Consider the following 19,158-nt stretch of genomic DNA (forward strand, 5'->3'; position numbering starts at 1 on the left):
GCCAGGTTCCCCATCTGAGCTGCTGCTTCTGGTGGGTTCGCCTTCCTAAAGGATGCTCTCCCGTTGGCATCAAAGACCGAAATCAGTGGGTCATCAGGAACTGTGGGAGTTTGTGAAGGTCCCATCACGTTTTGACTGTCAAAACAAGTGTAAAGGACATTGAGCTCATCTATGGCGAAGCCTTGTCGTCACCTATGTCGCTTAGTCCACTTTGTAGGAGGTGATGGCATTCAGGCCTTGCCACAGCTGTTGTGCAGCCTTCACTGATTCAAGTTTGGACCAGAATTGCCACTTTGCACATGAGATAGCATTACTCTGGATTCCCAGCATCTGCGGAATCTCTTGTGTTTGTGATTATACTGAAGATTACTTTTTATTGTAAGCCATTAGTTTGTGACCTTCTGTTATCCTCTCAAACTCACCATGACTGAGAGAATAAAGAAAAGTCACCTGTTCTGGGTGCGATTTGTAAAATATTTCCTTACGGGCAGATTGTTAACCAGCCCTTGTTAACATCATCTCTAAACTGAATCAGTTCTAAAACATATTTCCCAGAGGACTGACTTGAACACTTACTGTCTTTCCATCTTGATTGGTTCTGCCTGTTCCAATCTATGTTTAAAGATAATATAATTAGAAGCATTTTGCTATTTGTTTCCCTGATCCCTGTGTTTATGATCCACCACAATACCTTTGATATTTTCTTTCATATTTTCAATGAATGGATGTGGGCTTCACCTGAGCCAACATTTAATTTCCCATCCCTAGATGCTCTTGATAAAGCAGTGGTGAGCTGCCTCATTGAATCCGTGAGATATGGGTAATACCTGCCATTAGGAGGAGTGCCGGGATTTGACCCAGCGATGGTGAAGTATTTCCACAAGTCACGCTAGTGTGTGTCTTGGAGGACAACTTGCAGTGCTGGTGCTCCCAGGCTTTTGCTGCCTTTGTCCTTCTAGCTTGCAGAGGTTGTGGGCTTGGCAGGTGCTGTCCAAGGAGTCCTGGTGAGTAGTTGCAGTGCATCCTACAGACGGTAGAAACTGCTGCCACTGTGTCTGTGCTGGAGTAAGTGAATGGCTGTGGATAGAGAGCCTAATGAGTGGACTGCCACTTACTGTAAAAACGTTGCGCTGCTTGAGCTCCATTCATCCAGGCAAGTAGGGGCACTCTATCACATTCGTACTGGAACTGCCTGTTACCCTTGTTCAAAACCATTCATTTGTGCACTGGTAATTGTATTTTACTTTGTGTTACTACCTTTTAGCTTTCCTGTTCTTTCATGATCTCATGCCCTGGAATGCTCATCTCCCGGTCACACCTATTTTGTTATCAAGTCTCTGTAACCCTTTAAGCTGAAATTGTCCAACAAGTCACTTGTTTCATGGCTAATGATTTGTGGTTTAACATACAGAAAACATGGATAACTGTCTGTTCTTGTGCCTTTTATTTCTTGTATCAGACATTTTTTGTTACTGGAACTCTGTTTCTATACCCATGGTTTAACACCAGGAGGTTTGGGTTCACTTGCACAGTTGTTGAAGTGAGATTTCCTCTGACATCTGAGCACATTGTGAAATAGAATTTGAGATTTTCAGCTCAGTGGAAATTCTTTCTGCATTAGTTTAGCAGTTTAAAATATATCTGTGCTTAAAATAACCCACAATCAAAATATTGTGGGACTTTTAGTCATCCTTTATCGGTGCACTGGCAGGTCCAACTTTTGTCATCCATTTCTAATATCCCTTCAATATTGTGGCACACTATCTTCTTGAATTGCTGCAGTTGTGATGAAAGTGCTCCCATAATTCAGTTGGGTAGGGAGTCCAGACTGAACACGCTGTTTTCATTCAATATTATCCTATACATTAGAAAGGATGTTGGATGTAGTGATTTTTCTTTGAGCTGTTGCTCCTCACTGGTTTGGCTAGTGCTGTTGATGAAACATGGTGGTGGACAGTGTGGGGATTGTTGAAGTGAAGAGCTGCCAGCTGATTATTTTCATTGATGGCTTGTGGGTTTTCTCAGCTTCATCTATCCAAATAAGTGTGCGCGTGTGTCCTACAGATGCTGTAAATCTGAAGCAAAGATGGGAAATCTTTAAAATATTATAATATTTCAGATCAAATTCCCTACAGAGGTTTTCAGTATTATTTATAGGACTGGTCCTATTAAGTTACTGGTCAGAGAAAACTCACAAGATGTTGATGGTAGGGACTTTGTTTGTAGTACTGTTGTTGAATATCATGGATGAGTGTTTGGACTTTTTCCTTTTTACTAATAGGAATCTCTAATAACTGTCCTTATTTAAGCTGAAACTTTTTCAGTGAAGGGAAACAACAGGAATGTTTTCTAAGGCTGTGATTTCACTTTTAAGGTCAAACATATAGAAACATAGAAAACCTACAGCACAATACAGGCTCTTTGGCCCACAAAGCTGTGCTGAACATGTCTCTACATTAGAACTACCTAGGCTTTACCCATAGCCCTCTATTCTTCTAAGCTCCATGTAGCCATCCAGGAATCTCTTAAAAGACCCTGTAGTTTCCGCCTCCACCACCGCCGCTGGCAATCCATTCCACGCACTCAGCACTCTCTGCATATTCAAAAAAAAACTTACCCCTGACATCTCCTCTGTACCTGCTTCCAAGCATCTTAAAACTATGCCCCCTTGTGCTAACCTTTTCAGCCCTGGGAAAAAGCCTCTGATTATCCACACGATCAATGCCTCTCATTATCTTGTACACCTCTATCAGGTCACCTCTCCTCCTCCGTCACTCCAAGGAGAAAAGGCCAAGTTCACTCAACCTATTCTCATAAGGCATGCTCCCCAATCCAGGCAACATCCTTGTAAATCACCTCTGCACACTTTCTGTGGTTTCCAAGCTGCCAATTATCCTGTTCCAAGCCAACTATACAATAATTCTGGATATTGTAGAAAATTATTTTCAAAAACGTAAATTGCACTTCACTAGAAATAATTTTACCAGAAGGACTTCGGTTCACTTAGGAGCTCTCTCTTCTGCTTGAGCAGTAAATTCAGGCCTATTCATAAATCCCATAAATTGAAGAAATACAGTTGACACTGCTCCTTTGAACCACGTTTTAAAATTTGTGTCATTTTTCTTCATCTGTTGAGCCAAATTGTACTGGCCGGCAGTTTCCTTTGGAACCAATGATTTTACCTTTTACAAATAACTAAAACATGAAAGTAGTGTTTTAATATGATTTTAATTTTAAAATATTTTAAACTTTATTTGAATATTTTTGAAGCATCTCAGATGAAGTCCTGGTAGTGGAGCTTCAGGATAAACCTGTGATCCAGTTGCTGCTTAGAGCCCAGTCCACTTCGCTGGGCTGTTGTCAGATGAGGTAGATGGGAGGCATGATTGGTGATGGGCAGCTTGCCTGGTCTTCCACACCCAGCAAAAGAAAATACAGGGGCCCAAGGGTAAGGTGATGGGATAGTAAACCAGATCCATGACAATATCGCTCTTCAAGTCAAGTTCTTCTCACGTCGGCCACGGAGAGACAACCTATTGCAACCTATTTCCAAGGTTCTGGTTTGAAAGGTAAATTTAAAAAACCAGTTGCACAGGTTTAGGGGAGAATCTGCTCAGTGATTTGCAAATAAGTTTTAATGAAGGTAGTAGAAATGGATGCAATTTCCACTGTAATTTGTGATTTTTTTTTTCTTGCCAAACTTTTACTAAAATATTTAAAATTCTTAGCCTGACATTCTATGGTATGGTAATTCCTGCAGTCTAGCATATTTTAGAATCTACGGTAGACCTTTATTAATCCACAAATTCTAAGATCTAAAGTTAACTAAGATCTATACTAATCAGTCACTAATAACCTACAAGTGCAAATTTCACATTATCGACCATCAGTGATCTCAACTTACAGAAACTTCACGGAACCCTAACATGACAGGTCCCAAGTGTGCTGGATTAGAGAGTTTTGACCTGTAGTACTTTTCAACATGTTTGTTTCAATTAATATTTTACTGCTTCCGGGATCTCTTCTGTACTTTGAGTTTATCTTGTGTTGTTTTTGACTCTTTATTTTTCGTTCACTATGTTTTTATAAATTATACCCAAATCCTTCTCTTTCTTGTTTCTTTTCCTTGACATTGACTTATGGAAAGGCAACAACGTAATTTGTCCCAATACCATATTTTTTTTAATGGTTTTTGTCATATTGGCACTATCTTTTTCACTTGGTGCTTTCTACAACCCTTTAAGATATCAGTGGCTTTGAGCTCACTGATGAGATGCAATCTATGTCCTCCTTTCACTACTCTTACTGCTAATTTCCCATGAAGAGTGCTGTGCACTTAATATTTAAGTTATATTTTGAGAAATCTTGTATATGTATGTATTATATTTTGAGATGTTCGAGTGGGGAAGAATTGCAGCAAGGAATGGTGAGTAAAATATGCAGCCCAGCATGTGGAGATGGTCAAGTTTTTTTTTAAAAAAAGGCTGTAAACAGAAAAGTTCAGAGTTGATAAAGACTGAGTACCGGGTGATGATTTAAAAAAAAAACAAAGCTGGTTACATCAGAAAGATTGAGTTTGATTACGTATTGGCTCATGTATACTGAGCTATTGGAATAGTATTTTGAAGCAAAATTAAACAGTCAATGAGAAGCAACTGCCAATTTTGTGAAGTTGTTTAGGTTTAAAAGTATACTGTTGGCTTTGAGGTTTGACTGCTCCAAACAAAGAATCAGAAATGAGCTGTCCAGGTATCATCAAAGTAATGCAGGAACATTTGGAACCAAAGCCATTATTGATTGCAGAACACTTTAGTTTTCATAAGTGGAATCAACAAGGAGAGTCCATTTCAGTTTACATGGCTGAATTGAAGAGATTGAGCATTGTCAGTTTGGAAATGGTCTTAATGATGCACTAATGTTATTTAGTGGCTGGAATCTTGCAAGAAAACCTTCAAAAACTGCTTGTAACTGAAGCACAATTTAAAAGAGCAGTTGAAATTGCTGTTTCAATGGAAACTGAAGACAGACACAATTGAGCTGCAGTCAGGAATGAAAGTGAGTGTGAACAAGATTGCAACATCTAAACAGAAACCAGCCTGGCTGAGCAAATTGTTACTGTTGTGGCAGGGGTTCACATTCACCACAATGCAGGATTAAAGATGAAGCTTGCAGAAAATGCAACAGGATAGGACGCATACAAAGAGCATGTCGGGTAGATAAAAATAAATGGACTGCACAGAGAAGAGGAAAAAGCTGAAAAGTCAGTTGCAGTTTCAAAAAGACCATTAACCTGCAAGCTGTTGATGACAAATCTGATAATGATGAGACTGATGCAGGACTGAGTACCCTTGAGATTTACAATGTGAAAACTAACAATAGACTAGCTACAGTATATGGAATTGGACACTGGTTCAACTGTTTCAGTCATCCCACAAAATAAGTTTGAATGGAATTTCAAAGATAATAAACTGAAGCCTGGAGATATCCAACTAGAACTGGAGAAAAGATGACTGCTATTGAATGACATTTGTGAAAGTGGAAGACAACAAACGAGTCACATTGAGCCTGTAGTGGTAGAAACAGGAGGACCAGCATGGTGGGATTGTGACTGACTGAGACAACTACAACTTGGTTGGAGATCCGTCCATAATCTGCATGCAACAGCCCTGCAAATCCAGAAAGAGGCTGGATGATGCCACATTGGTCATCATGAACTATTGACCAACAGAGGGCAAACAGGTGTTGGTGCCAACCTCTCTGCCTCTGGTTAGAAAGCGTATTGGACCAAGGACCATACTGCTCAGAGGAAGCATGAGAGTGACAAAAGCCGCGGACGAACTACAACAGTGTTCATAGGCAACACATCTGAGAAACCTTCCAATATGTTAATCACACAGTTACTTGTGAAATGTGGCTTGGTGTTAAGCTGGAAGATTGTTCAAGGAGCTTCAGGGAAGTTGCAAACATTCAGCTTTGAGAATAAAGAGCCAGAATCTACCATGTGCATTAAAGTTTTTGCATGAACTTCAAGCGGAAAATAAAAAAAACTGCTTGTACAAGTAGATGCAAAGACCAAAGCCCAGTGAGTTAAGTGGAAGGCCAAGAAGAATGGAGTCAATGAGGATGTGAAGAAAGATCTGTCAGATGTTGTGGATGTGGAAACCTAGAGGAGAGATCAGATCATAAAGGAGCAATAGAAAGATTAATAAGAGAATATTCCTGTGAATTAAATGCACCTTCCCAGGATCAAGAAGCACCAACTAGAAGAAGGAAAAGGTGGTTATTGCTATAAGAACCATTTCCTGCAGTCTGACTCAACTCCTACAACCACCACGAAGGAGGTCCCAGAACCCAAGATTATTTCACAGCCACGTCTCACCTGCCCAGCAGTGATTTCCACCCCGTCAGGAAAGACATTAACCCTCAAAAGTAGAAATACTCCACAGTGATTTTAAATCCACAATGATTATATCATTGTTCATTTAAATAATTGAGTTGTATGTAAAAATACATTACATGGATATGTCATCATGCTACCACATGATATGTGGGCACCTCGTTTAAGGCAAAACTCAGTTAGACCCTCTTTTTGGATTCCTGTGTCTTTCTTTGATTAATTTAATGTTTGAAGTTACAAAGTGGAATCACTTTATGACACAAATCTAAGCATATTTACTTTCCTGATTTGATTATTCAAATCCCAATATGCATGGTGCCTTGTTTTACTCATTAGAGTTGCTCTCAAAGTTCCCTCAATTTAGCTATTTATCTGCTCCTCATGTATTGCTACTTTCTTGTATCATTGACTCCGATGTAATTATAACAGCTAGTTTCTTCCACTACCTCTTCAAAGTTCACTTTCAGTATTTCCTGCACTGTTCAATTTTCTCCTTCCTCTCACCATCATCCACCATTTATCTCACCAGTCCATCGTAGATGCTTCCCTGTTTCTGATTAATTGCCTAATATGGGTGAGATTTTCCATTATCACAGAGGTTGTCCATAGACACATTTCTACAAACCATGTTGAGTCTCCCAAACCTGAACACTTGGGAGGGATTTTTGGTTTTAGATTGCTGTTTAGTGCTGGTTTCAGTTGATCAGGAATGTCTAATGCGTTCCACAAGTTGGATTCAAGAGCATAAAGACTAAGCTTTGGGAGAGGGCAAGGAACCTTTACAAGAAGTTGCATTTGACAAACCAGCAAGAAGGAGATGGCATTAAGCAACTTTAAGCCGTTTCATCTCAGTTTACTGAAATGTGCATTTAAACCAGAAAAAGAAATTAATTTATCTTTACCTTCCAGAGTTTAATTCGATAATTTAAAAATAAGTATATAACTCTGTTGTAATTCAGGTTCTTGGGTGTCAATAAATATTGCAGCATTAAAATGGGGGAAAGAAGTAAACATTTTAATCAGATTGAAAATTACAAATTATTCCTAACTGCCCTGAACAATTAGTGAATACTTGAAGTCTTAGTTAACAAGGAAACATTGTAATAAACTAATGCTTCAGATTCTCAAGCATTGTTACAAAAAATCTATTAGTTTAATAGCCAAAAGAAAACATCAAATAAACTTCTGTTCTGGACCAAATGTAGATTACACATTTAAAATGTGTCTATGGCAAGGACAACTTGAGTTTTACAATGTCAGACATTAAGGCCAATAAGAGAAAACAAAGCCCTGCCTGGTGCAGTAATCACTGACACACTAAAATGTGCTTTGAGACAAATTTCTGTGCTTGATTTAAGGACATTCATTGAAGGATGTCCTTATTTAAAGATGTGCATTAAAGGACAGAATATGTAACTAATGTAACATCAAAATGTTTTTTTTAACCATATAGCACATCAAATTTTGCAAGACATACAAATAGCAATAAACATTTGTAAGTCCTATTTTCAATGGGAACATTAACCAAAGCCACAATCTTGTCATTGCCAAGGACATGTATTATGGTGAAGAATTTGCCCTGTTTATCTTATTGAATATTAAATTGCAGTATTTTGAGCATCACACAAAATACTGTAAGAACTTGGCAGGTAAGGAAGCCTGTTTTTAACTTTTAACATTTACTGCAGGTAGGGTAAACGTCTCAGTTTTTAAATTCTATTTCAGCTCATCCAGTTACCGGTACTTTCCCTTAATAGTATTAACAAGTGACAAACAAGAAAATCTGCAGATGCTGGAAATCCGAGCAACACACACAAAATGCTGGAGGAACTCAGCAGGCCAGGCAGCATCTACGGAAAAGAGTACAGTCGACGTTTCAGGCCGAAACCCTTCAGCAGGACTGGAGAAAAGAAGCTGAGGAGTAGATTTGAAAGATGGGAGGGGAGAGAGAAATGCCAGGCAATGGGTGAAACTCTGACTGAGAGGGATGAAGCTAAGAGTTAAGAAGTTGATTGGTGAAAGAGATTGAAGGCCATGGAAGAAAGAAAGGTAGGGGGAGCACCAGAGGGAGGTGATGGACGAGCAAGGGGATAACATGAGAGAGGGGTAAGAGGATGGGAAATGATGAGGTGGGGGGAGGCATTACCAGAAGTTTGAGAAATCAGTGTTCATGCCATCAGGTTGGAGGCTACCCAAACAGAATACAATGTGTTGCTCCTCCAACCTAAAGTGTGGCCTGATCCTGACAATGGAAGAGGCAATGGATGGACATATTGGAATGGGAATGGGAAGTGGAATTAAAACGAGTGGCCACTGGGAGATCCCGCTTGATCTGGCAGACAAAGCGTAGATGCTCGGTGAGGTAGTCTCCCAATCTATGTTGGATCTCACATAGGGAACAAATCTTCCCCACTGATCTCCCTCCTGGACACATCTTTCCTTCCCCACTTTCTGCTTTCTGCAGGGATTGTTCCCTATGTGACTCCCATGTTCATTCGTCCTTCCCCACTGATATCCCTCCTGGCACTTGTCCTTGAAAACAGAATAAGTGCTTCACCTGCCCCTATATCTCCTCCCTCACTACCATTCAGGGCTCTAAACAGTCCTTCCAGGTGAGGCGGCACTTCCCCCGTGAGTCTGTTGGCGTCATATACTGTGTTTGGTGCTCCCAGTTTGGCCTCCTGTATATCAGTAGGACCCAATGTAGATTGGGAGACCACCACCAAACATCTGTGCTCCGTCTGCGAGAAATAGCGGGATCTCCCAGTGGCCACCCATTTCAATTCCACTTTCCATTCCCATTCCAATATGTCCATCCATGGCCTCCTCCACTGTCAGGATCAGGCCAGTGATTTCTCAAACTTAGAGTAATGCCCCCCACCCCCTCACCATTTCCCATCCCCCTGTCCCCCTCTCATGTTATCTCCTTGCCCGCCCATCATCTCCCGCTGGTGCTTCCCCTACCCTCTGCTTTCTTATTCCTTCCATGGCCTTCTGTCTCTTTCACCAATCAACTTCCCAGCTCTTTGCTTCATCCCTCCCCCTCCAAGTTTCACCAATCGCCTGGCGTTTCTCTCTCTCTCCCCTCCCGACATATTTCAAATCTACTCCTCAGCTTTTTTTTCTCCAGTCCTGCCAAAGGGCTTCAGCCTGAAACATCTACTGTACTTTTTTCCATAGATGCTGCCTGGCCTGCTGAGTTATTACAAGTGACAGTAACTTTCAAACTAACTTGATGTACTTCATTGAAGACACCTTAGTTTAATATAGTCTATGCTATTTTAGCATAAATATTAATTTTAAACTAGGAGCATGAAAAATAACTAACTCATCATTACAAATGGTGAATTTGCAGCCACTAGGTCTTTGCCCAACACTGTCACCTGGGACTAGTCTACTTCTATTTTTATTATTCATTCAGTTTTGGTACAAGAACTCAAATAAATTTCCCTATTTGTATCTGGTGCTGCCCTAGTGTCTACTTATTGTTTATCAATGTACTTGCTGCTTTGTAATATCAACAAAAACGTCAGTTTTCAGATGTGAGCTAGTAACACCCAGCTGTGAATTGCAACTACCTCTGTTGTCCCATCACACTCTCTAAATTGTCAGACTGCTTATCGAACACTTACTATGATTAAATAAGAACTTTTACAACTTAATTGAGTAGACTATAAGTTCTCAATCTACTGCGGTTGAGGTTTTGTTTACATTTAAAATTACAAATTCTGTTTCTTAGCCACCGACCAACTTTCTACATCAAAACTAAATAAAGAGTGCTGGTAATCCTGGTGCCATATTTTGGGTTCAGGATAACTTTGAATTGTATATCCAAGGTCTCATTAAGACTGGCTATTTCCACTCCATAACAGATGCAGACTTCATTGCTGCCTCAAGTGGGTGGTAGAACCATTATCTACTTCAGTTAGCCTTTTGCTTTGACAGTTCAGTACTCGTCTGACTGGCTGGCTTACCATTAAAACAACTATTTGAAAATTCCTCGCATTTAAAAAAAAATTTTTTCCCTATAGTTGTGTAGCACCTTCCAGCCCTGTATTCCTCCTATAAAACTGTATTTAATATCTGGACCCTTATCCACTGACTTAATAGAACATAAAAATCTACAGCACAGTACAGGCCCTTCAGCCCACAATGTTGTGCCGACCATGTAACCTACTCTAGAAACTGCCTAGAATTTCCTTAGTGCATAGCCCTCTATTTTTCTAAGCTAAAAGGCTCTTAAAAGACCCTACTGTATCAGTTTCCACCACCAGTAATCTCTCTACCATTGGTAACTTTGCCTTCAGTTTTTCAATCCCTCAACTCTGGAATTATGTTCTGAAACCATACTGCCTCTACATCTCTTTTCTCCTTTTAACCGAGCTTCTAGGAATCTCCCTGAACATCTGTCATGAATCAGCATCAAATTTTGTTTGCTAATCTTTTGCGAAGTATCTTGGGATATTTTACTATATTGTTGCTATACAAATGGAGAATATTTGTGTTCAAAATATGTCTGTAATCTGTTACTATGATCCTTTAAATCAAAAACACCAATTATGACACACTTGCAAATAATCATACCTTCTGGAATCTGACAATGAAATGCAGTCTTTGAATGTATCTTTTAAAATTGGTTCTTTCTGCTTTTTAAAGCAGGCGCTGTGCGTGGAAGAGGTAGAGGGGCAGCTGGCAACAGAGCAGCGGGACCTCGCGGATCATATCTGGGCGGATATTCTGCAGGCAGAGGTATTTACAGCAGATATCATGAAGGGAAGGCCAAGCAACAGGACAAAGCGTATGAACTGATACCCAGCTTAGATCTGGCCACAGTCAGTCCAGTCGCTATGAAACCTGGTGCAGGTTAGTAAAGGAAATGTTTTGCTAAACATTTACCTTAACAGTCGGAGAGACAAAAGTGGAAATAAATAGCCAATAATTTAGGATTTTAAGATATTCCTCTAGGCCAGGTGTTCCCAAGCTGTGGTCAATTGATCCATTGGTGAATGATGGGGGTCTATGGCATATAAAAGGTTGGGAGCTCCTGCTCTAGGATAATGTATAATCCCAATTAACAGTGAAAAGCTAGCAATTTTTGTGTCACTATTGAAGTCCCATGGATTTCAAGTCATTTATTTTATCAAGGAATCTCATGGCCACGAATGATCTGCATTACATGAGGTTATAAATAGCTTACCATGAATTATTTTATATGCTTACCAGAGGTTCGGGTTACAAACTGGTATTGCTATTGAAGTTTAAACATTACCATAGTTTGTGGTTGAGAATTCAATTGATGATGTTCCATAATTGCACCAAAGCAAATAATTTAAAATGATAACATGATGTCTGTAAACATAGAAGAAATAGTGACTTCTTAGCATGACAGATCTTTATAACCCAGATCAGAGTGACCTGGCGTGCTAGCTACGTTACTAAACTTAAAGTATTCACTGTTTTAGCTTTTTTTTTAAAATTAGGTACTCCAAGCTTTTTAATGCTTTTTTTTTTAAGCATTCACTTTTCTTTTAAATGTGATTCTGTATTTTGTTTCAACAATTGCTTCTGGTAGAGCAACGCTTGTTTTATTAGCCCCTAGGTGGAAAAGAAAAATCTACTAAAAACTCCAATGTGCAGTCTGCTTAAGTCTTTCCGGGATGCATCCTCTAATTACTGAGCTTGCTGACCCATGAAGTCATTTCATTGTTCCCCATTTATCTCCTTAAAATACATCATATTTTTGAATGCACCTCAGTGGATCTTGTAATCTTAACTACTTTATCCTATTTAGACCCAATGGGCACTTGGTCTCTACTGGGAATGTTGGGGAAATTCTGCATATTGGAGCAGTTATGGGAACTTTCAGCAATAATAGGCAAATTCAAAGCCATGCCTATTAATAGAAACTTTGAGACTTACAAAGTACCCTTTCCTCATGTGAGAGCATTCTGTGACCTCATTATCAACACAGGGAATGTTCTTCCCTCATTCTTGTTCTGTTAAGTTGTCTTTATACTTTGTAATCATTTTTTAAAATCTACAAACTTGTAAGTCCTTTTTCTCCTCCTCCTCTGGTCCTTTTAGTTTTATTATTTTCCATATAGAGTTTGCTGCCTCTTAATTTTCATCCCAAAATGTACCCCCCTGTATTATGTTTCATGATGTATTCTGATGTCTTTTAGTCAACATCACATCTACCAATATTCCCTATATTTATATGAAAATTGTATATTGTTAACTCTAACAGATTACATATACTGAAAAGAGAACTAGTCCCAATGTTTCATTGCTTCATTTCAAATAAAACATTGCCTTTCTTTTCTCGTGGTCCCTAGATCAATATTCCTTCCAATAACAGTGTGGGAGCCTCTTCACCTTTCTCTTGCTATTTGTTTTGCCTTCGTCCAATTGAAATCTACATCGTACTACTGTATCTGTCTCGTCTATTAGCAGAGAATCCCATCATCTTTGCCTTCACACCTAAGTCAAATTCCCACGAATATTTTTCCTAGCTTGATATCTTTGTAACCGTGTCTCCATAATGGCTGTTCAATCAATCTGTTCTTTTTCATTGTGCTTTTAGTTCACAGGTCTTTGTTCAATACATTTATTTATAGAGCTCTTTTAACCACTTTTCCTTGCATTACCTTACTTTCATTCTATTTCCTCCTTAGTCCCGTTTCTTTTTCTTTCTACTTTTCTGTTTTATTTTTATCCTCCCGTCTTCTCCATAACCTGCTTGGATACCACCCCCCCCCCCCGCCATACCAGTCTAGTTTCTCCCCAGCATTCCCCCACAAGGATATCAGTCCTGGCCTCAGCTGGGTCTAACCAGCTTGTACAGATCCTTCCCAATGCCTTGGGAATCTAACTTCCAGCTCCTTACACCATCCTTTGAGCCATTTGGCCTTTTCTATCCTTTGTAAAGCTTTTTCCTCCACCATCCTGGGATTACTACTTTTTGATGTCATCCAGTTAATTTTTCATCTCCCTAGAGTCTGTTTGCAGGATTTCGATCTTTTTACCCAGACATTGTATTGATATGTACAATGACTGTTAGCTTTTCTCCTCCCCTACTCTATCCTTATTAAACTTCTGGAATTTCCTACCGCCACTTTGTGATGTCTTTATTTCTTGTAATGACGAGGCATAGTACATCTTGGAGTCATAGTTGTGGGTTGCAGAAATACTATTTGTCCCCCTTAACATTTGAATCCTCAATCATTATAGCTCTCCCATTCTTTCTTCCTCTTCTGTTCAGCTGAGCCACCCATGGTGCACAGATTTTGCTCTTGTTGTGTTCCCCTGAGAAGCAGAACAGTATCCAAAATGGTTCATTAATCTACCTGAAGGGTAGGTAAACCATGTGCTAAAAGTCATAATAACTATGGGAGTCTGATCCCACGTCCTTCTAGAAAATATCCTAATTGCTACTAAAAAGTGGCTATAAAATTGTAAGCTGTTGTAAAGCACTGGGATTGATGGTGCAAAATCATCTTGGCCATTTTATCTCTTCCTGCCACACCACTAGGCTTCTGTGGGATTAACTTTGATCATTTCAAACTTGACCATTCCCTCTCTTCAGCTATTGTACCTGTTGAATCATTTTTCATTATGCCTGCAACATCTCTGCTGCTACTTGCATGACCACTCCCCCTACCCCCCACTAATCTTGGGAAACATCGCCTTGGACTCATACATGTGAGTAACTGCAGCCAGAAGAAATTAAACAATTGAAAGTTTCCCAATAATACCTTGTGATTCTATTGTAAACAATGATCAGCTATGATGTGGTGGTGAATTGTGAAGTAAATGAAGGGAAACTATCTATTGCTGCCCAAATTTGAAATGAATTTTACCTCCATCCAACTTTTTAAGTTTTTAAATATTCTATATGCTATTAAAATTTCACTGCATTCTTTTAAAAATCAGTTTTCTGGACTGTATGCCATGAAGTTGCATTTAATCTGTTCACATGTTATAGTAATATTATAACCAGTAATTTTTATTAAAATTGGTATTTTATCTGATTTCAGTGGCCATTCCTTCCATTGGAACCCAGTATCCAGTGTTTCAGGCAGCTCCAGGCACCAAGTTAATGGAAGAAAACAAAATGCATCCAATGGAGCACATTCTTAATCCTATTGCTGTTCAAACTGATCCGAACGGAGCGCCCATCATTCCATCCGTTTCCACTCCTCCACCTTTTCAGGTTAAATAAAGTTATTTTTCCTTGTAAGAGTGAAATGTTAATCTTTATCCTCTCTGCAATTATTGCAGTTATGTTCTCCTGATTAATAATTGGTTATGATTTGATTAGCCATAAATGGTCAGCCTAGAATGATTGGTGGGCTAAGAATGGGAATTATCACTTACAGGATTCCTACTTCTGATTGGTGTCAGTGGCCCTTACTTTAGACAAATAACAAGACTGGATTGGCCATGGCTAACTTGATCTAGCCCGCTGATGCTGATGGTTTGGATAAGAAGTCACGTTTGGGCAGCACTCTAGGAACAGAACTACAAGATAAATCAGGATAGGAGAAAATCAGATTGGGGAAAAATATAATTGCATAAAGCAATAATTTACATGTTGAAGCACAGATAATCTTAGAATTAAAAATAAATTATTTAAAATGCTGGGAATACTGAGTAGGCCGGGCAGCCTCTGTCTGCCCCAAATATTGCCTAACTGGCTAGCACTTTCTACTTTTGTTTCAGATTTACAACTTCAGCAGTATTTTATCATTTATACTACTCCAGAAATACTGAGTTTGGCCGAGCCACAATTTGTTACCCACAATTTTAAATTGTGACTGATTTAATTGTTGCAATGCCTTGATGTTTTCTTTCTTTGCAGACTCGCCCGATAACTCCGGTGTATGCAATGGCTTCCAACATTCAACGAATTCCCGCAGCTGGTTTCTATGGGGCAAGTTATGTTCCAATTGCAGCTCCTGCTTCTGCCGCTACCATGGCAACACTGCAAAAGAACGCGGCCACTGCTGCAGCAGTAGCAGCTTATGGAGGATACGCTAGTTATGTACCACAGGCATTCCCTGCAGCCACCTTTCAAGTTCCTTTACACGATTTCTACCAAACCTATTAGGATTTTATAAACAAAGACTTTATAATAGTGAAGGAATACACTGGTATTTATGAAGAAAAAAGCCAACATGGTTCATTGTGAAAGATTCTAATTTGGGACTTAAACTTCATACCAAAAAACTATGTGAAAGACCGAAATGTTTTTAAAAAAAAAAAAATCTTGTTTGTTACTAAATTTTGAAAGTGTTTTAAATGTTTTTGAGGGTTAAGAACCTTTCAGTAGAAACCATTCTATGCATTCTATGAAAACACTTTATTTGAAATTGTCTTGTCTTAAGTAAATATAAGATCTTCCGTCCATAAGGTTTGAACTCTTTGAATGTGGACAATTAGAAACTAAAGGTTAATACATGTAGGTATGGGTTCTTACACACTATACTATGAGGTTTTGTGTGATTTGTTCACTCCAGTTATTTATCCTGTTGGTGCCTTCAAGAAAAACTCAGCCTTAATTGAATCACATATCCTTAGATCCTCATAAACGTGCAGATAAATAGTGATCAACATACACGATATATATCCTAGCGTAGGCCTGTTGTGGCCAAGAATTGTGCACAGTGCTATTCTTTAAAAAAAAACTTGAGTTGTTTCTTTGGTGAGCAGCACCATTTCTTTTCTTAGTACATTGGGTACAAATGATCTAGGAACTACAATATTAAAAATTTGGACTGTTGAGCACAAAGCCAGAATGTTGCTTTCATTTATTTTCATAATTTGGGCTCTTTCAGGGACTCTTCCAGCTTCACAGTGAGTATTTGCAGTGCTGACCATCATGGGATTAGGTATTCAGATTGAGATTGGAAGACTGAGGAGGAAAGTATCTAGAATTGTGTTTGTCTCTTGAGGCAAGGTGTGCATTATTTTGAAAGAGGAAGAAAAAGCAAGGGAAATAAACAGTGGTAGGATAAGAGTTTTTGATGCTGGATAGTACACAGGACAGTAAGTAGAAGATAACCATTCAGATGAATGCTCAACCTAGTGAAAGCAAGGCTTAATTATCTTTTGCAATGCTCTTTTTGTTTTTGCTCTAAGCTCAGCTGAAATACTGAGTTTTGTTAGGACAAGGAATGAAATAAGCCTTGTCAGCATGAAGTTCTATTATAATAACTTCTCATCATGTTAAAGAAAATTTATAGCTGATCTGTGGTGATAAAGTAGTTATGGGTACTAATGTTGTATTTTGGTTATGTAACAAATTAGATATATGTGTGAGTGTGTACATATTATGTTTTAATATAAGTTTATGAGCAAAAGTCTTTTATGGTGCAGCAACACATGGTATGTGGTTTGCCACAGAGTTTTACCAATTTCTTTCAATGCTGTTGAAGAAACAAAAGAAATCTTTTATTATTATAGTAGGAACTAAATGTATTTTTGCAGTGTTTCAGTGGCCTGTAAAAGAGACTTTTATATAAAAAAAAGTCATGTTAAAACATGTTGTGATATTCACTAAAACCTGCATAATGTGACCATACTCTTTGGGCCAACCAAAGGAAACTGTTGATTAATGATATGCAGTTGAGCTACATTCATTGTTTTTGACCTGGGGAAAAGTTATTTGGTTAAAATGGTGTAGATTATTATGTTTTTTAAAAAAAAACAGCAACAGGTTTGCCTCTTCACACTTTCAACTGTTTTGAGAATAGAAGCTCTCATGCACTGTAAGAACATATTGATAATCTCCCAGAAACACTAATTCCATTTGAGAGGCACATTATAGATTGTTCGGTTTTAATGCTTCACATTCCACATTACCTTCTCACTCAGAGTACCTTAAATAAATTGAGATAAGAAAGGCAGTTGTTGTATTTGTCAGCACTGCCTCAATTGTTTAAAAGCCAAAAGTGAATTAAGCAATCTTGTGCCTCTCGCTTAAAACCAAATGAGGTATCTTTATTTTTTAAGGCAAATTCTCAATATTCGGAGGTCACGTTATATCTTCCATTTCTTAATTACAAGTCACTGTTCTTGCCATCCTTAGTCTCACCGGAAATGCCACTTTTTATAATTCATGAATTATTATACACTGGAATATGCACCCCTATGTCACAGCATTGTTGTTCCTTGACATAACTTTTTAAAGTGGAGTCCAGTTCACTACTTCTGTAATTCTCATTCCTAATGTTGTGTCTATGATATTCACTTTAGCATGTTAGATCTGGTAAGAACTAAGCACGGCATCAACTTGGAGGTGTCTATTTTCATCTGCACTAATAAGACGATTAAAGAGGCAAAAAATGTCCCCTTTTGGTTAGACTTGAAACATAAGATAAAGGTTGAACAATTTCAAATACGCAGGGTGAGGAAGCTTCTCTTCAACACTCCAACAGTAAGCAAACACTCCCTTTCTTAGTGGCTAAATTCAATGATGCTGTTGAATGCCAAGGGAATTTTTAAGATCTGAGCAATATTTTCTTTTTCATGTAGCCTCGTGCCCCAAATTAAAATGATGAATCATTGCATACTAAAATATTACCCAAACTATCTGTAAAAGCATTAAAGTATCAAGAAAAATTTTACCAGGCTAATATAGTCTAACTGCTGCCCAACTTACCATCATGGATTTAATATGTCAAATTCTTCAGTCACATTTTCTGCAGGCTTTTAGGTATAGTGTTTAAAATCAAGATTTAATAATGTTGCCAACAAAATAGATACTGCTGCTAGAAAATGCCTCTTTTAGTTGAAGTGCCTTGTTCGTAGAAGAAATATTAATTTTCATTGGGTAAGACCACTAATCAAAGTACAAAAGTTTTTCTGTTTTGAAAATGTATGTTAACTTAAAAAGGAGGGGGCTGTGGTCAGATTTTGAGAATTTGTTTTATTCCAAAATACTTTTATTTGACTGAATAGTTTCTAATAGCCCAGTGAGATGAGAAGAATGTAGATGTATTTAAAAGTAATATTTAACTTTCAAGATGCATTCAAGACCCAGTTAGAAGTGGGAGAGTACTTTGGAAGAAAAACAAAGGGTTTCAAGTAACTGTGTGTCAAGTAGTAAAAGCTTAATGTATTTTTTATTTGCTCTTTTGTTTTTGCTCTGCACAAACAAGGACCCGACAGTGATCTTGCAAGGCCAAAGTATTGAGTGACAGCTTTTGGCAGGGGCCTGTAAAAGGCTAGGTTGGGATCCAGACTTGTGCCACTTTCTAGCAGCTATTTTATTCAAGCAGCATTTCTTAAGTTCAAAATGTTGGTCTGGTGCATATAAAAGAACAAGGTATATATATAGACAAGTCTTTTAAAACTAATGTGCCTTATTAGCAAACGAAAGCATTACCATTAGGTGTTTGAACTGTTTTCTATTTACCTTGTGTTTTAAAAGCTTAAGCTTAGTCTGTTGCATTTATATTCTAAAGCAGTAGTCAATAAAGCATTATGAACCCTGTTTTGGTTTGGCTTGGTTCTTTTGTAATATAAATTTTGGCAATTAAATAGATTCTCTATTGATTTCAGAATTCGCTTAGACATTTGTTGCCTCTACGAGGTGGAATACTATGGGAAAAGCCGAGATTAAAATGTTTGAGCTGTTACCACAAACATTTCTTTTGTAAAATCAGAATTTGGCAGTACTTTGTTTTAATTATGAAGATCATAAAAATCATTAGAATTAGTTAAATATTCATGTACTCTTTTTCTTATTTTAGAAAGTA

The 19,158-nt window shown here is 38.3% G+C and overlaps 1 protein-coding gene across 14 annotated transcripts in view; it reads left to right on the plus strand.

Annotated features, from left to right (window-relative positions):
* rbm47 (RNA binding motif protein 47) overlaps window positions 1-18,893 on the plus strand; it is a 183,067-nt gene extending 164,174 nt beyond the window's left edge. For 10 of the 14 annotated variants that reach the window (XM_073064795.1, XM_073064793.1, XM_073064789.1 and 7 more), the window contains 3 exons: window positions 11,054-11,260; window positions 14,434-14,609; window positions 15,258-18,893. In XM_073064795.1, the coding sequence (XP_072920896.1) occupies window positions 11,054-11,260; window positions 14,434-14,609; window positions 15,258-15,506 (632 nt within the window). In that variant the 3' untranslated portion in view covers window positions 15,507-18,893. The remainder of the gene's footprint in view (window positions 1-11,053; window positions 11,261-14,433; window positions 14,610-15,257) is intronic. The other 4 variants (XM_073064797.1, XM_073064785.1, XM_073064798.1 and 1 more) reach the window with 4 other exon arrangements.
* Window positions 18,894-19,158: the final 265 nt, after the last annotated feature.

This window comes from Hemitrygon akajei, chromosome 13 (assembly GCF_048418815.1).
Source record: "Hemitrygon akajei chromosome 13, sHemAka1.3, whole genome shotgun sequence".
NCBI lineage: Eukaryota > Metazoa > Chordata > Chondrichthyes > Myliobatiformes > Dasyatidae > Hemitrygon > Hemitrygon akajei.